General features: G+C 39.6%; 1 protein-coding gene across 1 annotated transcript; it reads right to left on the reverse strand.

The window, feature by feature from the left end:
* Positions 1-1,543: 1,543 nt before the first annotated feature.
* rdh12l (retinol dehydrogenase 12, like) lies at positions 1,544-14,832 on the reverse strand. Its single transcript, XM_034166600.1, has 7 exons — positions 14,654-14,832; positions 14,293-14,405; positions 11,073-11,228; positions 10,881-10,985; positions 4,394-4,603; positions 4,071-4,263; positions 1,544-1,876 (listed from the first exon to the last, which is right to left on the reverse strand). The coding sequence occupies exons 1-7, from the start codon at positions 14,662-14,664 to the stop codon at positions 1,774-1,776; spliced, it is 891 nt and encodes a 296-aa protein (XP_034022491.1). The 5' UTR covers positions 14,665-14,832; the 3' UTR covers positions 1,544-1,773.
* Positions 14,833-15,155: the final 323 nt, after the last annotated feature.

The raw sequence follows: 15,155 nt of genomic DNA on the forward strand, positions 1-15,155 counted from the left end.
GTCATAAGGGGCGGGAGTAGGGGAGGGCTTAGGGGCGGGACATAGTGATGTAATCAATTGATTGGCAGTGATGTCATGAGGGGGCGGGGCTTAGTGACAGTCAATTCTGATTGGCTGACAGGGCCATAAATCAGTTTTTGACATAAGGTCTCTCAGTATTCTCTCTTATGTGGATGTTAAAATCGCCCACTATAATTATCTTATCTGAGCTAAGCACTAAGTCAGACAAAAGGTCTGAAAATTCACAGAGAAACTCTCTGTAATGACCAGGTGGACGATAGATAAATAAAACTGTTTTTTGGGACTTCCAATTTGGATGGACAAAACTAAGAGTCAAGCTTTCAAATGAATTAAAGCTCTGTCTGGGTTTTTGATTAATAAGCTGGAGTGGAAGATTGCTGCTAATCCTCCCCCTCGGCCCGTGCTACGAGCATTCTGACAGTGTGACTCGGGGGTGTTGACTCATTTAAACTAACATATTCATCCTGCCAGGTTTCTGTAAGGTAGAATAAATCAATATATTGATCAATTATATCATTTACTAACAGGGACTTAGAAGAGAGAGACCTAATGTTTAATAAATATAAATAAAATATTAATCTAAAAGCCAAAATGATGGCGTGACTGAGTGCCCCCTTTAGTATAACGCACCCAGTCTTCAGACAAGTCAGGGGATGGATACATCATTTCCAAGACCTTATGTCTTGGACTTTACATTAGTTAATACTCCATGGTCACAGTGTGGAGCAGACAGTTCTCAAAAACTTATTGTAGAAGGAGAAGAGTGAGGAAAGACACCATGAAAGTGTAGCTGTGCTTTCAAGTTTTCTTAAAAAAAACAACAAAAAAAAACAACCTTCTCTTTACCACTTCATCACAAAGCTGTATAACAGATGCAAAGTTCAAAACTTGCACAATGTGGCATTTGTCAAAAAGTCTACAATTTGCTCTGGGTTGTCTGTGTCTTGGTGGCTTTCCTCATTCATTTCCTTCTTGCACAGCCGATTTACCATTGAGTACCACACCATTTGTTTTTCTATTTAATGTAAGTCCAAGACTTGGTCAGGGTCTTGGAAGTGTTCATGTATCCAGCCCCCAACTTGGCTGAAGAAAACAATGTAAACATGATGGTTTACATGTGCTATACTAAAGGGTGTACTTACTTATTCACATCATTTTGGGTTTTAGATTTTTCTTTTAAGTCATGATTTATAGATTACTTTCACTGTGAGTTTAAAGGGCATTACTTTATAAGTTTTAATATATATAAAGGTGTGAATTTGTTTTTTGATGTAAAAATTTCAAATGTTAAAGCTCAAGAGTGCACAAACTTTCCACAGCACTGTATAGAGACACTACCATGTGGAGGCACCTGCCAGATTGGGGGGGGGCGTTAATGTCCATAATTAATGAGCATAGACAACATTAACTATGTAACAAATAAGCTTACACTTATAGAATTTTATAGCCTTGCTTACAGCACACATCTTTGCCTGAGAGGTCATTCCAGATAGAAATTTTCACAGCCAAGAAAACAATAAGGGACAAGAGAGAAAATGCTTTATTAGAAATTACATTTTAAAAAGTGCTTTCATCATTTCCAGTTATTATGAAGCATCAGTGTAGCACCACTGACAAACTGCATATTTAAGATCAAGGTGTTAAAGACTCAACATTTGTAAATCACGTTGCAAGAAAAAAAAAAAAAAAAAAAGATTTTCAGGCAGGCTGTGTTAGTGTGACAGTCTTTGATCTCTCCAGGGCAAAGTTAAATTAGTCCCACGTAATAGACAGCATCTGACAGCTCAGATCCCACAACTTCTGCGCCAGGTTGTCGTCTTTGGCAGCCGTTGAGCAGTTAGCAGGTGCACAATCACTAAGTGAACACATATAAGCAAATGCAAACTTTCAACACAATCCAGCTGTATTCATGGAGTATACACACATTTATATAGAAATAAAATGCAAAGTGATCTACAGCAGATAAGGCAACATTACATCCAGACATAGCAAGAGACATCATTCCAAGTTAAGGAATAAATGAGAAATCTCAGGTCACCCTGAGTTTTTATATTTTAGGGATGTCAGAGAGCAGCTGATCCACAGACCTGAGTGACTTTGATGGACCATACAGCTTCAATAGGCTGGATATGTAGGCCATCGTGAACCCATTGAGATTAAAAATTTAACAGAATTTATCAGTTTGTCTAGTTAAGAAATAGTCACATCTAATCTGACACCAGTTTGTAACTGCGGGTTTTGGATCCTGAATCCAGAAGAACAGCAGCACACAGCATAACCTCAATTTTACCTTCATGTGGCATGTAATACGCCATTCAACACCACATCAGATTATTCGTCCGTCTATCCACTCATGTGGTTGCTGACATACTTAATTGAACCCCTCACTCAGCAGGTAGATTTCTGAAGATGTTTTACTTGGCATGTCTCGGTGGCGACAGTCCAAATAAACTCAGAAACAGCACAATGGAGGATGTACCCATGTGACAAGAACGCTCCAACATCATATAATGAAACGACTGATATGGCAGTGATGGATCAGCATTCATTCAGATCAGCGGCCCTGTGAGCAGATGTTTGGAAGAAGTTGGGAATGTTATCTTCAGCAGTTTCAGGGCTTTCTACCAGCTGGCGGATCTGCACAAGCATCATGCGCACCACTCAGAACAATGCTGTGTACAGCGATGAGACAGACACTTGGCTCTGCATTTTTGAGTGTCAGATTTAAGATCCAGATATGTATGAGTCTGTTGTCAGTACTAAAATAATTCTTTAGTAGTCCCACAGTGGGGAAATTCACTAAATGTACTGCAGCAGGATGCCGTTTTAAACCTGTTGTAACTGCTGCATTGAATTCACATGTGAAACTCTCCAAGACACTCTTAACCGGCTGTTTGGACAAGTAGCTGAAACTCCATGATGCATGTAAAGTTTACAGTTAATCTGCAGCTCTGTTCTTAACATTAGTAGCAGTTTGTTTACAAGACAAGTACTAAGGAGTACTTTGTTTTCATCAGTCTCTGTAGCTGTTTGTTTTGATTGGCGTATGCTTACAGACTGTGCACTGAAGGGCACAAATTAATACAGGTACATCACCACATGACCTCTAATAGCCAAAATCTGAGTTATGAACTTTGTGCAACATATCCTTAGAGTTCAATCATGCTTTGATGTATTTTAGACAATAGTGGTGTTACTGAGAGGTAGATCTGTGAGTCATCTGCATACAGGTAAGATGTCGCTACCACAGTAAAGTAATGGTTGGGCAGCATGCCCAACTGTACTAACAGACATTAAGTACATAGCAAGTATTCAGACAGAGCATCTTTATTTAGCAAAATCACCAACTCAAACAGTCCCATTCCTCACTCAGCTTCTCAAGTGCATCCATCCAGGCACAGATCACAGCACTGTGTGAAATCAAGGTCAGTAAACCTTTTCTCACCAACAAAAGCACCTACAACCCTACCCAACACCCAGTCCATGTAAGCATTGAACAATGTCAGCAAGTAAGCAGCTGTAGTAACTTGTTTTCTTTAAAGAAAACTGAGGTGTAAATGTGTTACTGCAGGAATCTATAAAATTAGTTTTCTAAGCTAATCAAGTGTGAATGCATGCATTTCAGATCTGACGTTCCCAATTTGGGTTTTCTACGTTTAAAAATTACCTTGAATGTATTCATTCATTAATTTCAGCACTCAAGTTTGATTATTTCATCATATAGCAAAAAGGTTCCTGAAGTTGAGCCAAGGCAACTGGACTTCTTGTGAACCTTAATTAAGCTTCTGGGACACTCTTACCCTTGTCTGGATGACTGAGAACCTATGCAACCCAACATTGTTCAAAAGATTCAAGGATTCAAAAGAATTTTATTGTCATATGCACAGAGGAACATGTTCCCTGCACAATGAAATGTGTCTACTGCATTTAACCCATCCTAATTGCCAGTTAGGAGCAGAAGTCGCCTTTAGGCACCCGGGGAGTTTTGTGAGTAAAACTCAAAACTCCCCGGGCGCCTTGAGTTTTACTCTGGGGAGAGACTACAGTACCTGTAGTATCCACCGCTTTCTTTCTCCAGTTTGGGCTCTACAGCGCAATAGATGGACGTCTGGGCTCCCTGGACAGAATTTTTGGTGAAGGGACTAACCACGGTCATTACAGCACGCTGAAAGGGGTTCATGTGACGCCATAACTCAGTCTGGACAAGCCCAGGGTGGAGAGCATAGGTTGTCACACCAGTACCTGCAACAAAGCCTGATGGTCACTAACCAGTAAAGCAAATAATCAAGGTCACAAAGAGAGGACATAGGGTACTCTCAAAATGCTGTTTCACCTCACTTTCCAGGGTGGATACATTAGAGATAATGCACACCTTCAAGCTTCTTGGCCAGTGAGCGAGTGAAGAGAACATTGGCCAGCTTGCTCTGGGAGTAGGCCCACCTCTTGTTGTAGCTCTTCTCACTATTTATGTCTTCCAGGTTGATGCTACCCCATGTGTGAGCCCATGAAGACACTGTGACGATCCTGGCTGGTGCAGACTTCTTAATCAGGTCAATCAACAAATGGGTCAACAGGAAGTGCCCTAGAAAATGAGATTAACAAGTAGAGACAAAAACGTTGGACTGACCCAAGAGTCATTTTAGAATACGGGCCTCTTGTTAATTATATTTAAGATGTTTTAGCACCCCCTGGACTAATTATGCTTTTAGATGTCCTTTTCCCCACCTTACCTCAAAGTATGTACAAGTGCATACCAGTACTGCAGCAAACCTGTTGAAAGGTAGCCTTTTAAATTCTGATGTAGCTTTCTTATGTCAAACCCAAAGAGAACAGAAAGTCCAATTGTGGAATGTGCTAAAGTTTGCCACCTACAGAATCATGAAGTAATGCCCTCATTTAGCAGACTGTATCTTCTAGTTGCTTTCTATAGAGGCTTTGCAGTCACGTGTCCAGGCCACACTTCACTGCCAAATGCGGGGCTTCCAGGATTTACACGATAAAACACCGTACATACTGCAAATCTTTGGACAAGCTTTGAGATAAACTCATTGTTGGACCTAATAGTGGAGTAGCTTAACATACCAGGCATCTTTCTGGTGCTGAATTACTGTGGCACAAGGAAAATTTTTTTTGTCATTTTTAGGTGGTTAACTGGACTTGCATATTTATAATAGTATTTAGTGAAAATGTTAGTCTAACTTTATTGAATGTTGTGTACGCTGCTGTGCGATTGTGGAGAAAAATAGAACAGTCTCTTTTGTGGTCCCGTCGTGCGTGGCTTCCTTAACAAAATGAGTAATGTTTGTGGCATGTTTATTCTTTATGTCGCCATTTCTAACCCTACCCTTTGTGATATTGTTCATTAACTTTACTGAATGTTGTGCACTGCTGTGTGATTGTGGAGAGAAATCCAGCTCACTTATTTGCAGAAGTGGCTTCCTTAATGAGAGGACTAAAGTTTGTGGCAGGTTTTTAACCAAAACTTACCATTTTTAACCATACCCATGTGAGGAAAGAGGAGTTGAAATGGCTTGTTTTGACAGCAAAGTGTATTGCGACCGGCTAAACTTGACCTGCAGCTGTGGGTGGTACCATCCTGCACGTGATGTGCAAAGCCTCTAGCCTGTGACATTTGCTGGCTCACCTAACTGAGCTTCCTCAATGCTTAACACTTTACAAGGTGTTTGAAAAAAGAAGCACCACAAGTGCCTAAACTCTTCATAGGACTGGATACACAATCAGGATTACAAACCCTGGAAAAATTATGGAATCACTGGCCTCGGAGGATGTTCATTCAGTTGTTTAATTTTGTAGAAAAAAAAAGCAGATCACAGACATGACACAAAACTAAAGTAATTTCAAATGGCAACTTTCTGGCTTTAAGAAACACTATAAGAAATCAAGAAAAAAAAGATTGTGGCAGTCAGTAATGGTTACTTTTTTAGACCAAGCAGAGGAAAAAAATATGGAATCACTCAATTCTGAGCAAAAAATTATGGAATCACCCTGTAAATTTTCATCCCTAAAACTAACACCTGCATCATATCAGATCTGCTCGTTAGTCTGCATCTAAAAAGGAGTGAACACACCTTGGAGAGCTGTTGCACCAAGTGGACTGACATGAATCATGGCTCCAACATGAGAGATGTCAATTGAAACAAAGGAGAGGATTATCAAACTCTTAAAAGAGTAAATCATCACGCAATGTTGCAAAAGATGTTGGTTGTTCACAGTCAGCTGTGTCTAAACTCTGGACCAAATACAAACATGAGAAGGTTGTTAAAGGCAAACATACTGGTAGACCAAGGAAGACAAAGCGTCAAGACAGAAAACTTAAAGCAATATGTCTCAAAAATCGAAAAATGCACAACAAAACAAATGAGGAACGAATGGGAGGAAACTGGAGTCAACGTCTGTGACCGAACTGTAAGAAACCGCCTAATGGAAATGGGATTTACATACAGAAAAGCTAAACGAAAGACATCATTAACACCTAAACAGAAAAAAAAAACAAGGTTACAATGGGCTAAGGAAAAGCAATCGTGGACTGTGGATGACTGGATGAAAGTCATATTCAGTGATGAATCTCGAATCTGCATTGGGCAAGGTGATGATGCTGGAACTTTTGTTTGGTGCCGTTCCAATGAGATTTATAAAGATGACTGCCTGAAGAGAACATGTAAATTTCCACAGTCATTGATGATATGGGGCTGCATGTCAGGTAAAGGCACTGGGGAGATGGCTGTCATTACATCATCAATAAATGCACAAGTTTACGTTGATATTTTGGACAATTGAAAGGATGCTTGGGGATGATGAAATCATTTTTCAAGATAATGCATCTTGCCATAGAGCAAAAACTGCGAAAACATTCCTTGCAAAAAGACACATAGGGTCAATGTCATGGCACAGGGTCAATGTCAACGAGCAGATCTGATGCAGGTGTTAGTTTTGAGGATGAAAATTTACAGGGTGATTCCATAATTTTTTTCCTCTGCTTGGTCTAAAAAAGTAATCGTTACTGACTGCCACAATCTTTTTTCTTGATTTCTTATAGTGTTTCTTAAAGCCAGAAAGTTGCCATTTGAAATGACTTTAGTTTTGTGTCATGTCTGTGATCTGCTTTTTTTCTACAAAATTAAAGAACTGAATGAACATCCTCCGAGGCCGGTGATTCCATAATTTTTGCCAGGGGTTGTAGTATTGGAGGATTGTGTGTGTGTAGATTAGGTCTATAAACCTTGGCAGGGATGAAGTGTTCTGGATGCAGTATAATAAACTACACTTGCTATCTAATCAAGGGACCATTTGTCTTAGACATCAGCACAACAAGCTGTAATCAAACTATAATCCCCAATGCAGTATCAGAGGACTTATTAGAAATTCCTGCAGTGACTGTATACATGGAGAAGTTCACCCCATGTGGTATGCATTAAGAAAATGCCTTTTCCCAGAACTCACCAGCAACTTTGTGGCCATTACATACAGGTAGACATGAAAGCCCCAAATTAAAGCCACTTGGTGTCCATGCAAAATAAATTTAAGCATGATGCGTTTAAATAAAAACTATAAATGCTTTATAGATAAAATGCACTATTAAGAAAACAGTTTGTAAATACGAGGGCTGTCAATAAAGTATAGGTCCTTTTTATTTTTTTCAAAAACTATATGGATTTCATTCATATGTTTTTACGTCAGACATGCTTGAACCCTCGTGCGCATGCGTGAGTTTTTCCATGCCTGTCGGTAACGTCATTCGCCTGTGAGCACTCCTTGTGGGAGGAGTCGTCCAGCCCCTCGTCGGAATTCCTTTGTCTGAGAAGTTGCTGAGAGACTGGCGCGTTGTTTGATCAAAATTTTTTCTAAACCTGTGAGACACATCGAAGTGGACACTGTTCTAAAAATTAAGCTGGTTTTCAGTGAAAATTTTAACGGCTGATGAGAGATTTTGAGGTGATTCTGTCGCTTTAAGGACTTCCCACGGTGCGAGACGTCGCGCAGCGCTCTCAGCCGCCGTCGTCAGCCTGTTCAAGCTGAAAACCTCCACATTTCAGGCTCTATTGATCCAGGATGTCGTGAGAGAACAGAAGTTTCAGAAGAAGTCGGTTTCAGCATTTTATCCGGATATTCCACTGTTAAAGGAGATTTTTTTAATGAAAGACGTGCGGACGGGTCCGCGCGTCGGGACGCAGCCGACGCGGTGCGGCGGCACAGGAAAGACACCTCGGTGTTGATAACCATTTGTAAAATCCAGGTGGCTTTTGATGGCTTTCAGTGGAGTGAGTATATGAGAAATTGTTTAACAGCAGGACATGTTCCAACTTGTCCTTAAGGCTTCCAACGGAGGTGTTTTTCCTGTGGCGGAGCGTCGCGGCGGCTGCGAGCCGACGCGCGGACCCGTCCACACGTCTTTCATTAAAAAAAATCTCCTTTAACAGCGGAATATCCGGATAAAATGCTGAAACCGACTTCTTCTGAAACTTCTGTTCTCTCACGACGTCCTGGATCAATAGAGCCTGAAATGTGGAGGTTTTCAGCTTGAACAGGCTGACGACGGCGGCTGAGAGCGCTGCGTGATGTCTCGCACCGTGGGAAGTCCTTAAAGCGACAATCACCTCAAAATCTCTCAGCCGTTAAAATTTTCACTGAAAACCAGCTTAATTTTTCAAACCGTGTCCACTTCGATGTGCCTCACAGGTTTAGAAAAAATTTTGATCAAACAACGCGCCAGTCTCTCAGCAACTTCTCAGACAAAGGAATTCCGACGAGGGGCTGGACGACTCCTCCCACAAGGAGTGCTCACAGGCGAATGACGTCACCGACAGGCGTGGAAAAACTCACGCATGCGCACGAGGGTTCAAGCATGTCTGACGTAAAAACATATGAATTAAATCCATATAGTTTTTGAAAAAAATAAAAAGGACCTATACTTTATTGACAGACCTCGTATTGTCTTCAGTGATAATGTCAGAGCAGAAGTGACAGCTTATTGGACTGTAACCCAAATATAGCTGGTTGGCTGAAAGATCCAACCTAAAGTACTTTCCTTGGTACACAATTTTACATAAACTCTTGGCACCATCAGGAAAAAAAAAAAAGATCCTTCAGCTACTCCCTTGTTTTCACTTGGGGTCACCACAGCAGACCAAAGGTGGTTCTGCGTGTTGATTTGACACAGGTTTTATGCTGGATACCCTTCCTGACAACTTGTTACATGAAGGAATGTGGCAGGGGTGTGGTTTGAACTGGGAGCCTCCCACACTGAAACCAAGCGCACCAACACTGCTGGCTCATCTCATGTTATATAATGGCTGAGTGGATCCTTGTCATTCGTTTGGTGCTTTGTATGTCACATGATATGGACTATTCATCCCATTTGTGTTGCATTGCATTTGGTTCCATATGTTTGGTACCATTGCACCACACACACACAGCTGTCTGGAGACTGTTAGAATGAAAAGCTGGACTAATTTCGGATTCAATTTTTTTTCACTGCACTGAGGATGTACACACGCGCACAAGCGCCGACTCGGTTGTGTGAGTGCACGCACACGCATGGGACAACACCACAAGTGAGAATTTGATTGACCTAACTGACGGTGCCAATTCTTTTAACACATAATCCACTCCACTGTAAGACATCTGGATGCATGAAGAGCTGTTCAGATGAAAAGCTGATGTGATTTTTGGCTGGACTGAGGAGCTACAGTCTTTTTTAATGAAAGTTCGAAGTCAGTGCACTGCATCACTGGACTACATGTCAGTTTGGACTTTAGCAGTGGAACACCAAAATGTAAGTCCCTTTTCTGTTTATAAATGATTAAAACAACAAGATCTATTTTAGCCATTATATAAAAAAATAATAAATATTACATTTTAATGGTACAAATATTTAATGATGTGAAAGCTGGAACATACGATTCAACTCGAATGGTATGTTTCAGCTTTCACCTCACGAAATATTTGTTCCATTGAACTCAAACATTCATTATTTGTATACTATTGGTAAGTAAGTATCTTATCTCAGTGAGAAGGCAAGAGGTAAAGAAAAAGTTTTCAGGATTCTTGCCCCCCCACATACACACACACATACCATTTTAACTAGATTTGGCTACTACAGTTTGAGGTAACATGTCAAACTTGCAGGTGCACACAGCCTTTGCCCTCACTTGGCAGATGTAAACAGTTCATTTATGACTAAAATTATCTACTCAAAATTCTAATTCGTTATCTCAGATTGCTGTACAATCTGATTAGTAAGCATTAACCAACAATTTATGCTATACACCTGATGTACAATTCACTGTCAACTATGAGATGCCAATTCCAGATATTTCTATTACAATTCAGGACATTTCACTTCAGATGATTTTATAGTTGTAATTAGACCTGTATTTATTTGCAGTTTAAAATACATTATGAATCCAAACATTGTATATTTCTAACCAACATTATGAGTTGTCAAGACTAAATTGGACATATCTTGTTTTCAAAGGTGGCCAATGTCAACTGTAAAAAGCAATCTGGCACTGTATTATGTAATCTCCTCCTGCTTAACAAACGTGTCAAAACAAAAATCTGTCACAAGTCAACCAATGGACTTTTGATATGTTAGACAGAAAAACAGAAGTTTCTCAAATTGCTATGAGGCCAGAGTACACCACAAACATTCAGGAGAATTGTAATGCAGTTTGTGACAATATAAAACCATTTCCAATAAACACATGATGTACAAGCCAAATGTGTACACAACTGGGTGCGTGTGTTATCACACACACAAATTATTTCTGACCACCACAGATGCATTTTTAGACATCTATGACACCAACCTTTTATTTGCCATGCACAGTTTTACTTACCAAAGTGATTGACACCGATCTGCATTTCAAAGCCATCTGCTGTTTTCCCGTAAGGGCAAACCATCACACCGGCATTGTTGATCAGGATGTTCAGTTTGGTTTCTCCTGCATAAGATGTTAAAATGTCAGTCAGTGCAGTTTCATAGTTCTCTAAAAACCTTTTGAACACAAAAGCAGGTTTTATTGAAATACCTGTGTTGATTGCTTCAGCAAATTCTCTGATCGACTTGCTGTTGGCCAAGTCCAGCTTCATGCAAGTGACATTTTGATTGCCAGATTGTTCAATGACTTCTTTCACAGCAGCCTCAGCTTTTTCCATGTCTCTGCATGCCATGATGACCTTTGCCCCTAAAGAAGTAAACAGCTTTCAAATGTGATGAGGTAATGTTTGTAAAAACATACAGGTAACATGCAAGTGAGACACATAGCAGCGCTTAAAGAGCGCCCTCTTATGACAACAGGTGTACAACACGTGCATTATATTAAAGGGGAAATTAGGCCAAGGGTATTTATTGGCAGATGTGAACAATCATTCAACATTATTGAAAATTCTATAAAAACCTATGATGCAGACTAGTAGTGAGATGATTATGTTCTTGAGCCCTTTTTGAGCTTCAGGTCATTGTTTGTAGCATTTAGGTGAGACTATAAGGCAAACAGACAAGCCTATGTTTGTATTGTACAATATCTTAGATAACACTGGATTAAACACTACCAAAATGTTCTTTATAGATTTTTGCCTTAAGAAGCCTCTCCCCATATATTTGAAGCCTCCTGACTGCATTAAGCACTGATCTCTGTACAGCTGATAGAGTGGCGTGATAGTACTGGGGTTAACCACTGAAATCTCAGTCCATCGTATTTCCAGTAGCATTAACCAACACTGCATCAGAGTACGTACCAACGTTGATTAGGATCCTATTATTTGGCCATTACTGTAGTACATACTTGCAGTCAGCAAGAGTATGTAGGGACACAATTTGGATGTACTACTCCACTGCCATCCTTCCCCTCCCTAGACTCCTGTGTTTACAGATACACTGCAAAAATATCCATTTTGCAGCAGAAGATGTAAATGCACATTTAAACAATAGCACAACTCATTTGATGCCTCCACCATTTTCATGTATGTTTGGAATCTTACCAGACTCCAGCAGCATCACGGGATAGTGTAGTGTGGATGTTTCAGTCAATAAAGACCGAATAGGTCACCCGGTTCCCATTCGACTACTAGAAAACTAGTCAGTATTCGGACAGCCTATGAATTGTGAGGCACTGGTTTAGCATAAGTATCTAGTACGCCGATGTAGCCAGTGTCAGACATCAGGGTCACAGCGCATAGCAAGAAGCTCACCATATTTGTATTGTGGTTAAAAGTGGAATTAAACATGCCCAAACATTACTGTGTTCTAAGTTGTACGGTTGGGAGCCATTAACTACACCAAGCTAAATTCAGTGACATCTTTGTGCACATAAGGCAAAAAAAAAAGCCACAATGTGGAAAACAGTATTTATTTTTGTCAGGCTTTTTAAAATGCAGAAAGAAAAATAAAATTCATTATGTAAAAAGTTTCCCCATGTTACTTCCACTCACGACCCTAAACCCAAATCTTGACAATTCTGCCATCTTCTGAGATAATAAGAGAGAGACAAAAACAAATTAAGTGACACTGGGTGACAAGAGGGTCGGTATACAGTACGTGTCTGCTGATTACAGTCAGTGTTACTTTTGCCGTTTACATTATGAGGTTCGGTCTCCAAAAACAAGCTACACTTGTGTCTGTAGCAGGCATTTGCCACATGTCTTGGTTTTATAAACTTTAGTGACAAGTGATAATCCTGGCCTTCTATTTGTGCCATCTGGTAGGACTACTTTTACTGAAGATATACAAACTACTTTAGCTGAGAGGAAAACAAAAAAACATGGAAAAATAAAGCTTGTTGTATTTGAACAGTTTCAAATTTGAACTTTCATTTGCTTGCGCTTTACAACATATCTGCTTGCTTGCACAACTCAAGTCTACTGCTGCTTTTTACACAAGGTGGAGTGTCATCATTGCTCAGTCACTTTTCAAAAACAGGACAGTCTGGATTTTAAACTTTAAATAATACTGGTGTGCTTTTGAGCAAAGTTAATCAACTTTGATTTGATTTCAAAATTGTGCACAGGGTGGGATAGCAGCATGGCATAGACCTTCTCCAGGCTCAAATAAGTCTGAATGCCTGGGATGATAAACAACAAGACAGAGGACATATCCCCTCAAGATGATTTAAACAGGTGAGCAGGTTTATGCTCAAATTGTTAGGAATCTTCCTCGGATTTGTCCATTTTATAAGTGGGTTGCAGAATAGCTCTGCAACCAATTGGGTAAGAGCAGGAGTCTATTACTGCCCCTTGAGGTCCACTATCCTGCATGGTTTCTACTCACACCTAATTAACTCTGACTGAGCACACCTGGCTTAGACAGTTAGCAGTGGTTGGAGCAAGGAGAGTTTGAAAACACCCAATAAAAGAGTACAGCAGAGTTGGTGACCCCTGTGCTAGAAAGCTAAGGCAAAACAGCCAACAACTGGTAAGTAATTTGTAATTAGATGCTATGAGTGACACCATATCACAGACATGCCATAAATGTGGAACACACACACAAGTTAAGATATCGCCACAACCAATAGTTGGATTATGCGGCATCATGTCACGAAACACTATTCTCAAGGTCGGTCATCTGGGCATTTCGCCTCTAGGGGCGTTTGTCAGTGTACACATTGCCGAGCTCAATACAAATACATGTAATTTGGTCACAAAAGGGCTCATACTCGTCAAAGTCAATTTAAAGTACAAAGATTATTTTCAGGTCATCTTAGTGTGCAAGTCTCACCGTTCCAGGTAATGATAGCCATCACTGGGCTGTTAGAAACAAAAATAAACTGGTTGACAGAGTGGCCAGTTGCGGAAGTACGAATTCTTGCCTTCAGCTTGGCCACTTCGCTGACGTGACCTGGCGCCAACCTCGAGAATAATCCAAAATATATTTATTGTGTAAAGGTGGGTGTATTGGTCAGTTTTATGATGTCTTTCATTTGCCTGAGGTTATCAGAAAGTATACACTCTAAGAAATGAAACACAGGGGTTTTAAATCTAATTAATACTATTAGTTTCATTATACTTGCAATTGTTAATTTTAAGAATTTAAGTTTTTTATTTGATTTAATTAATTTCAACTACAATTTTGTTTTGCACTTAATTGACAATTTTATGTCGAAAGAGTTACTTTAACTATCAATTAAATTCAACATTTAATTTCTTAGAGTGTAATTTTGTCCCATCAGTGTGTGTGTTGAATTTTTTTCAGGGAGTGGGGGGTAAGCCTAAAGTCCACCCTTTGATTACACCTGGCAGATAAAGGTCACCCACCTCGCTTTGCCAGATCAAGTGCTGTTTCTTTACCAATCCCAGTGTTGGCACCTGTGACGACTACAGTTTTGTCATCTAATCTGGCATCAGAAGACCAAGGACGCTGGAAGAGACTAATTAAAAAAAAAAAAAAAAAAAAAAAATCAAACCACTGATGAGTAATCAAAAACAGGCTTGACAATGCAAACCACCACAACAGACTCTCTTTGTATCATTAACTAAAACAAATTACTAAATGTAGACAAAAAGTCATTATTTAATTAACCCTGAAACGTAAAACGTTCACCATTTGAGAATAACTACAGTTATTTTAGGAGATGTAGCTCAACAATTATTACCAAACTATTCGTGAATGAGTCACCTGAAAGGCATCTTTGTCCAGCACAACTTTAACGTCAAACTGTAGAAAAGGAGAGAGTCTGAAAATAAAGAATCCTTACAAAGAAAATAACGACAAAATAAAAAAAGAAAAACAATACAAGAATTTTAGTAAAATCGTCAGTAACAAGGAAGCGTGGTACGCGGAACTGCGATTAAATAGAATATTAATTTGACAGGCTGTTTGTTAAACTAATCACAGGCTCGGTTCGCTCTTTTTTAAACAGTTATGATTGGTTAAAAGGAAGTTGTGGTACGCCCTTTGTGGTGTGCGTTCGTTTTATAATAAGGGTTGCACCAGAGAGGTGGGAAGTGCACGCGTGTCAAGACCGCCATATTGGAAAGGTATACTTGCGGCGACGGCGCTTTAGGGCCACATTGAGGGTTGTCATATATAATATATATATATATATATATATATATATATATATATATATATATATATATATATATTCATTAATTAATTAATTTATTTATTTTTAGAC

Source organism: Thalassophryne amazonica, chromosome 1 (genome assembly GCF_902500255.1).
Source record: "Thalassophryne amazonica chromosome 1, fThaAma1.1, whole genome shotgun sequence".
Classification (NCBI taxonomy): Eukaryota; Metazoa; Chordata; class Actinopteri; order Batrachoidiformes; family Batrachoididae; genus Thalassophryne; species Thalassophryne amazonica.

Excerpts from the sequence above, each read along its gene's own strand:
- rdh12l (XM_034166600.1), bottom strand. Across the intron at positions 4,264-4,393 it reads ACTGGCCAAGAAGCTTGAAG|GTACTGGTGTGACAACCTAT; the intron begins GTGTGCATTATC and ends GCTTTGTTGCAG. Across the intron at positions 1,877-4,070 it reads GAAAGCGGTGGATACTACAG|TGATTGTGCACCTGCTAACT; the intron begins GTACTGTAGTCT and ends GTGTTCACTTAG.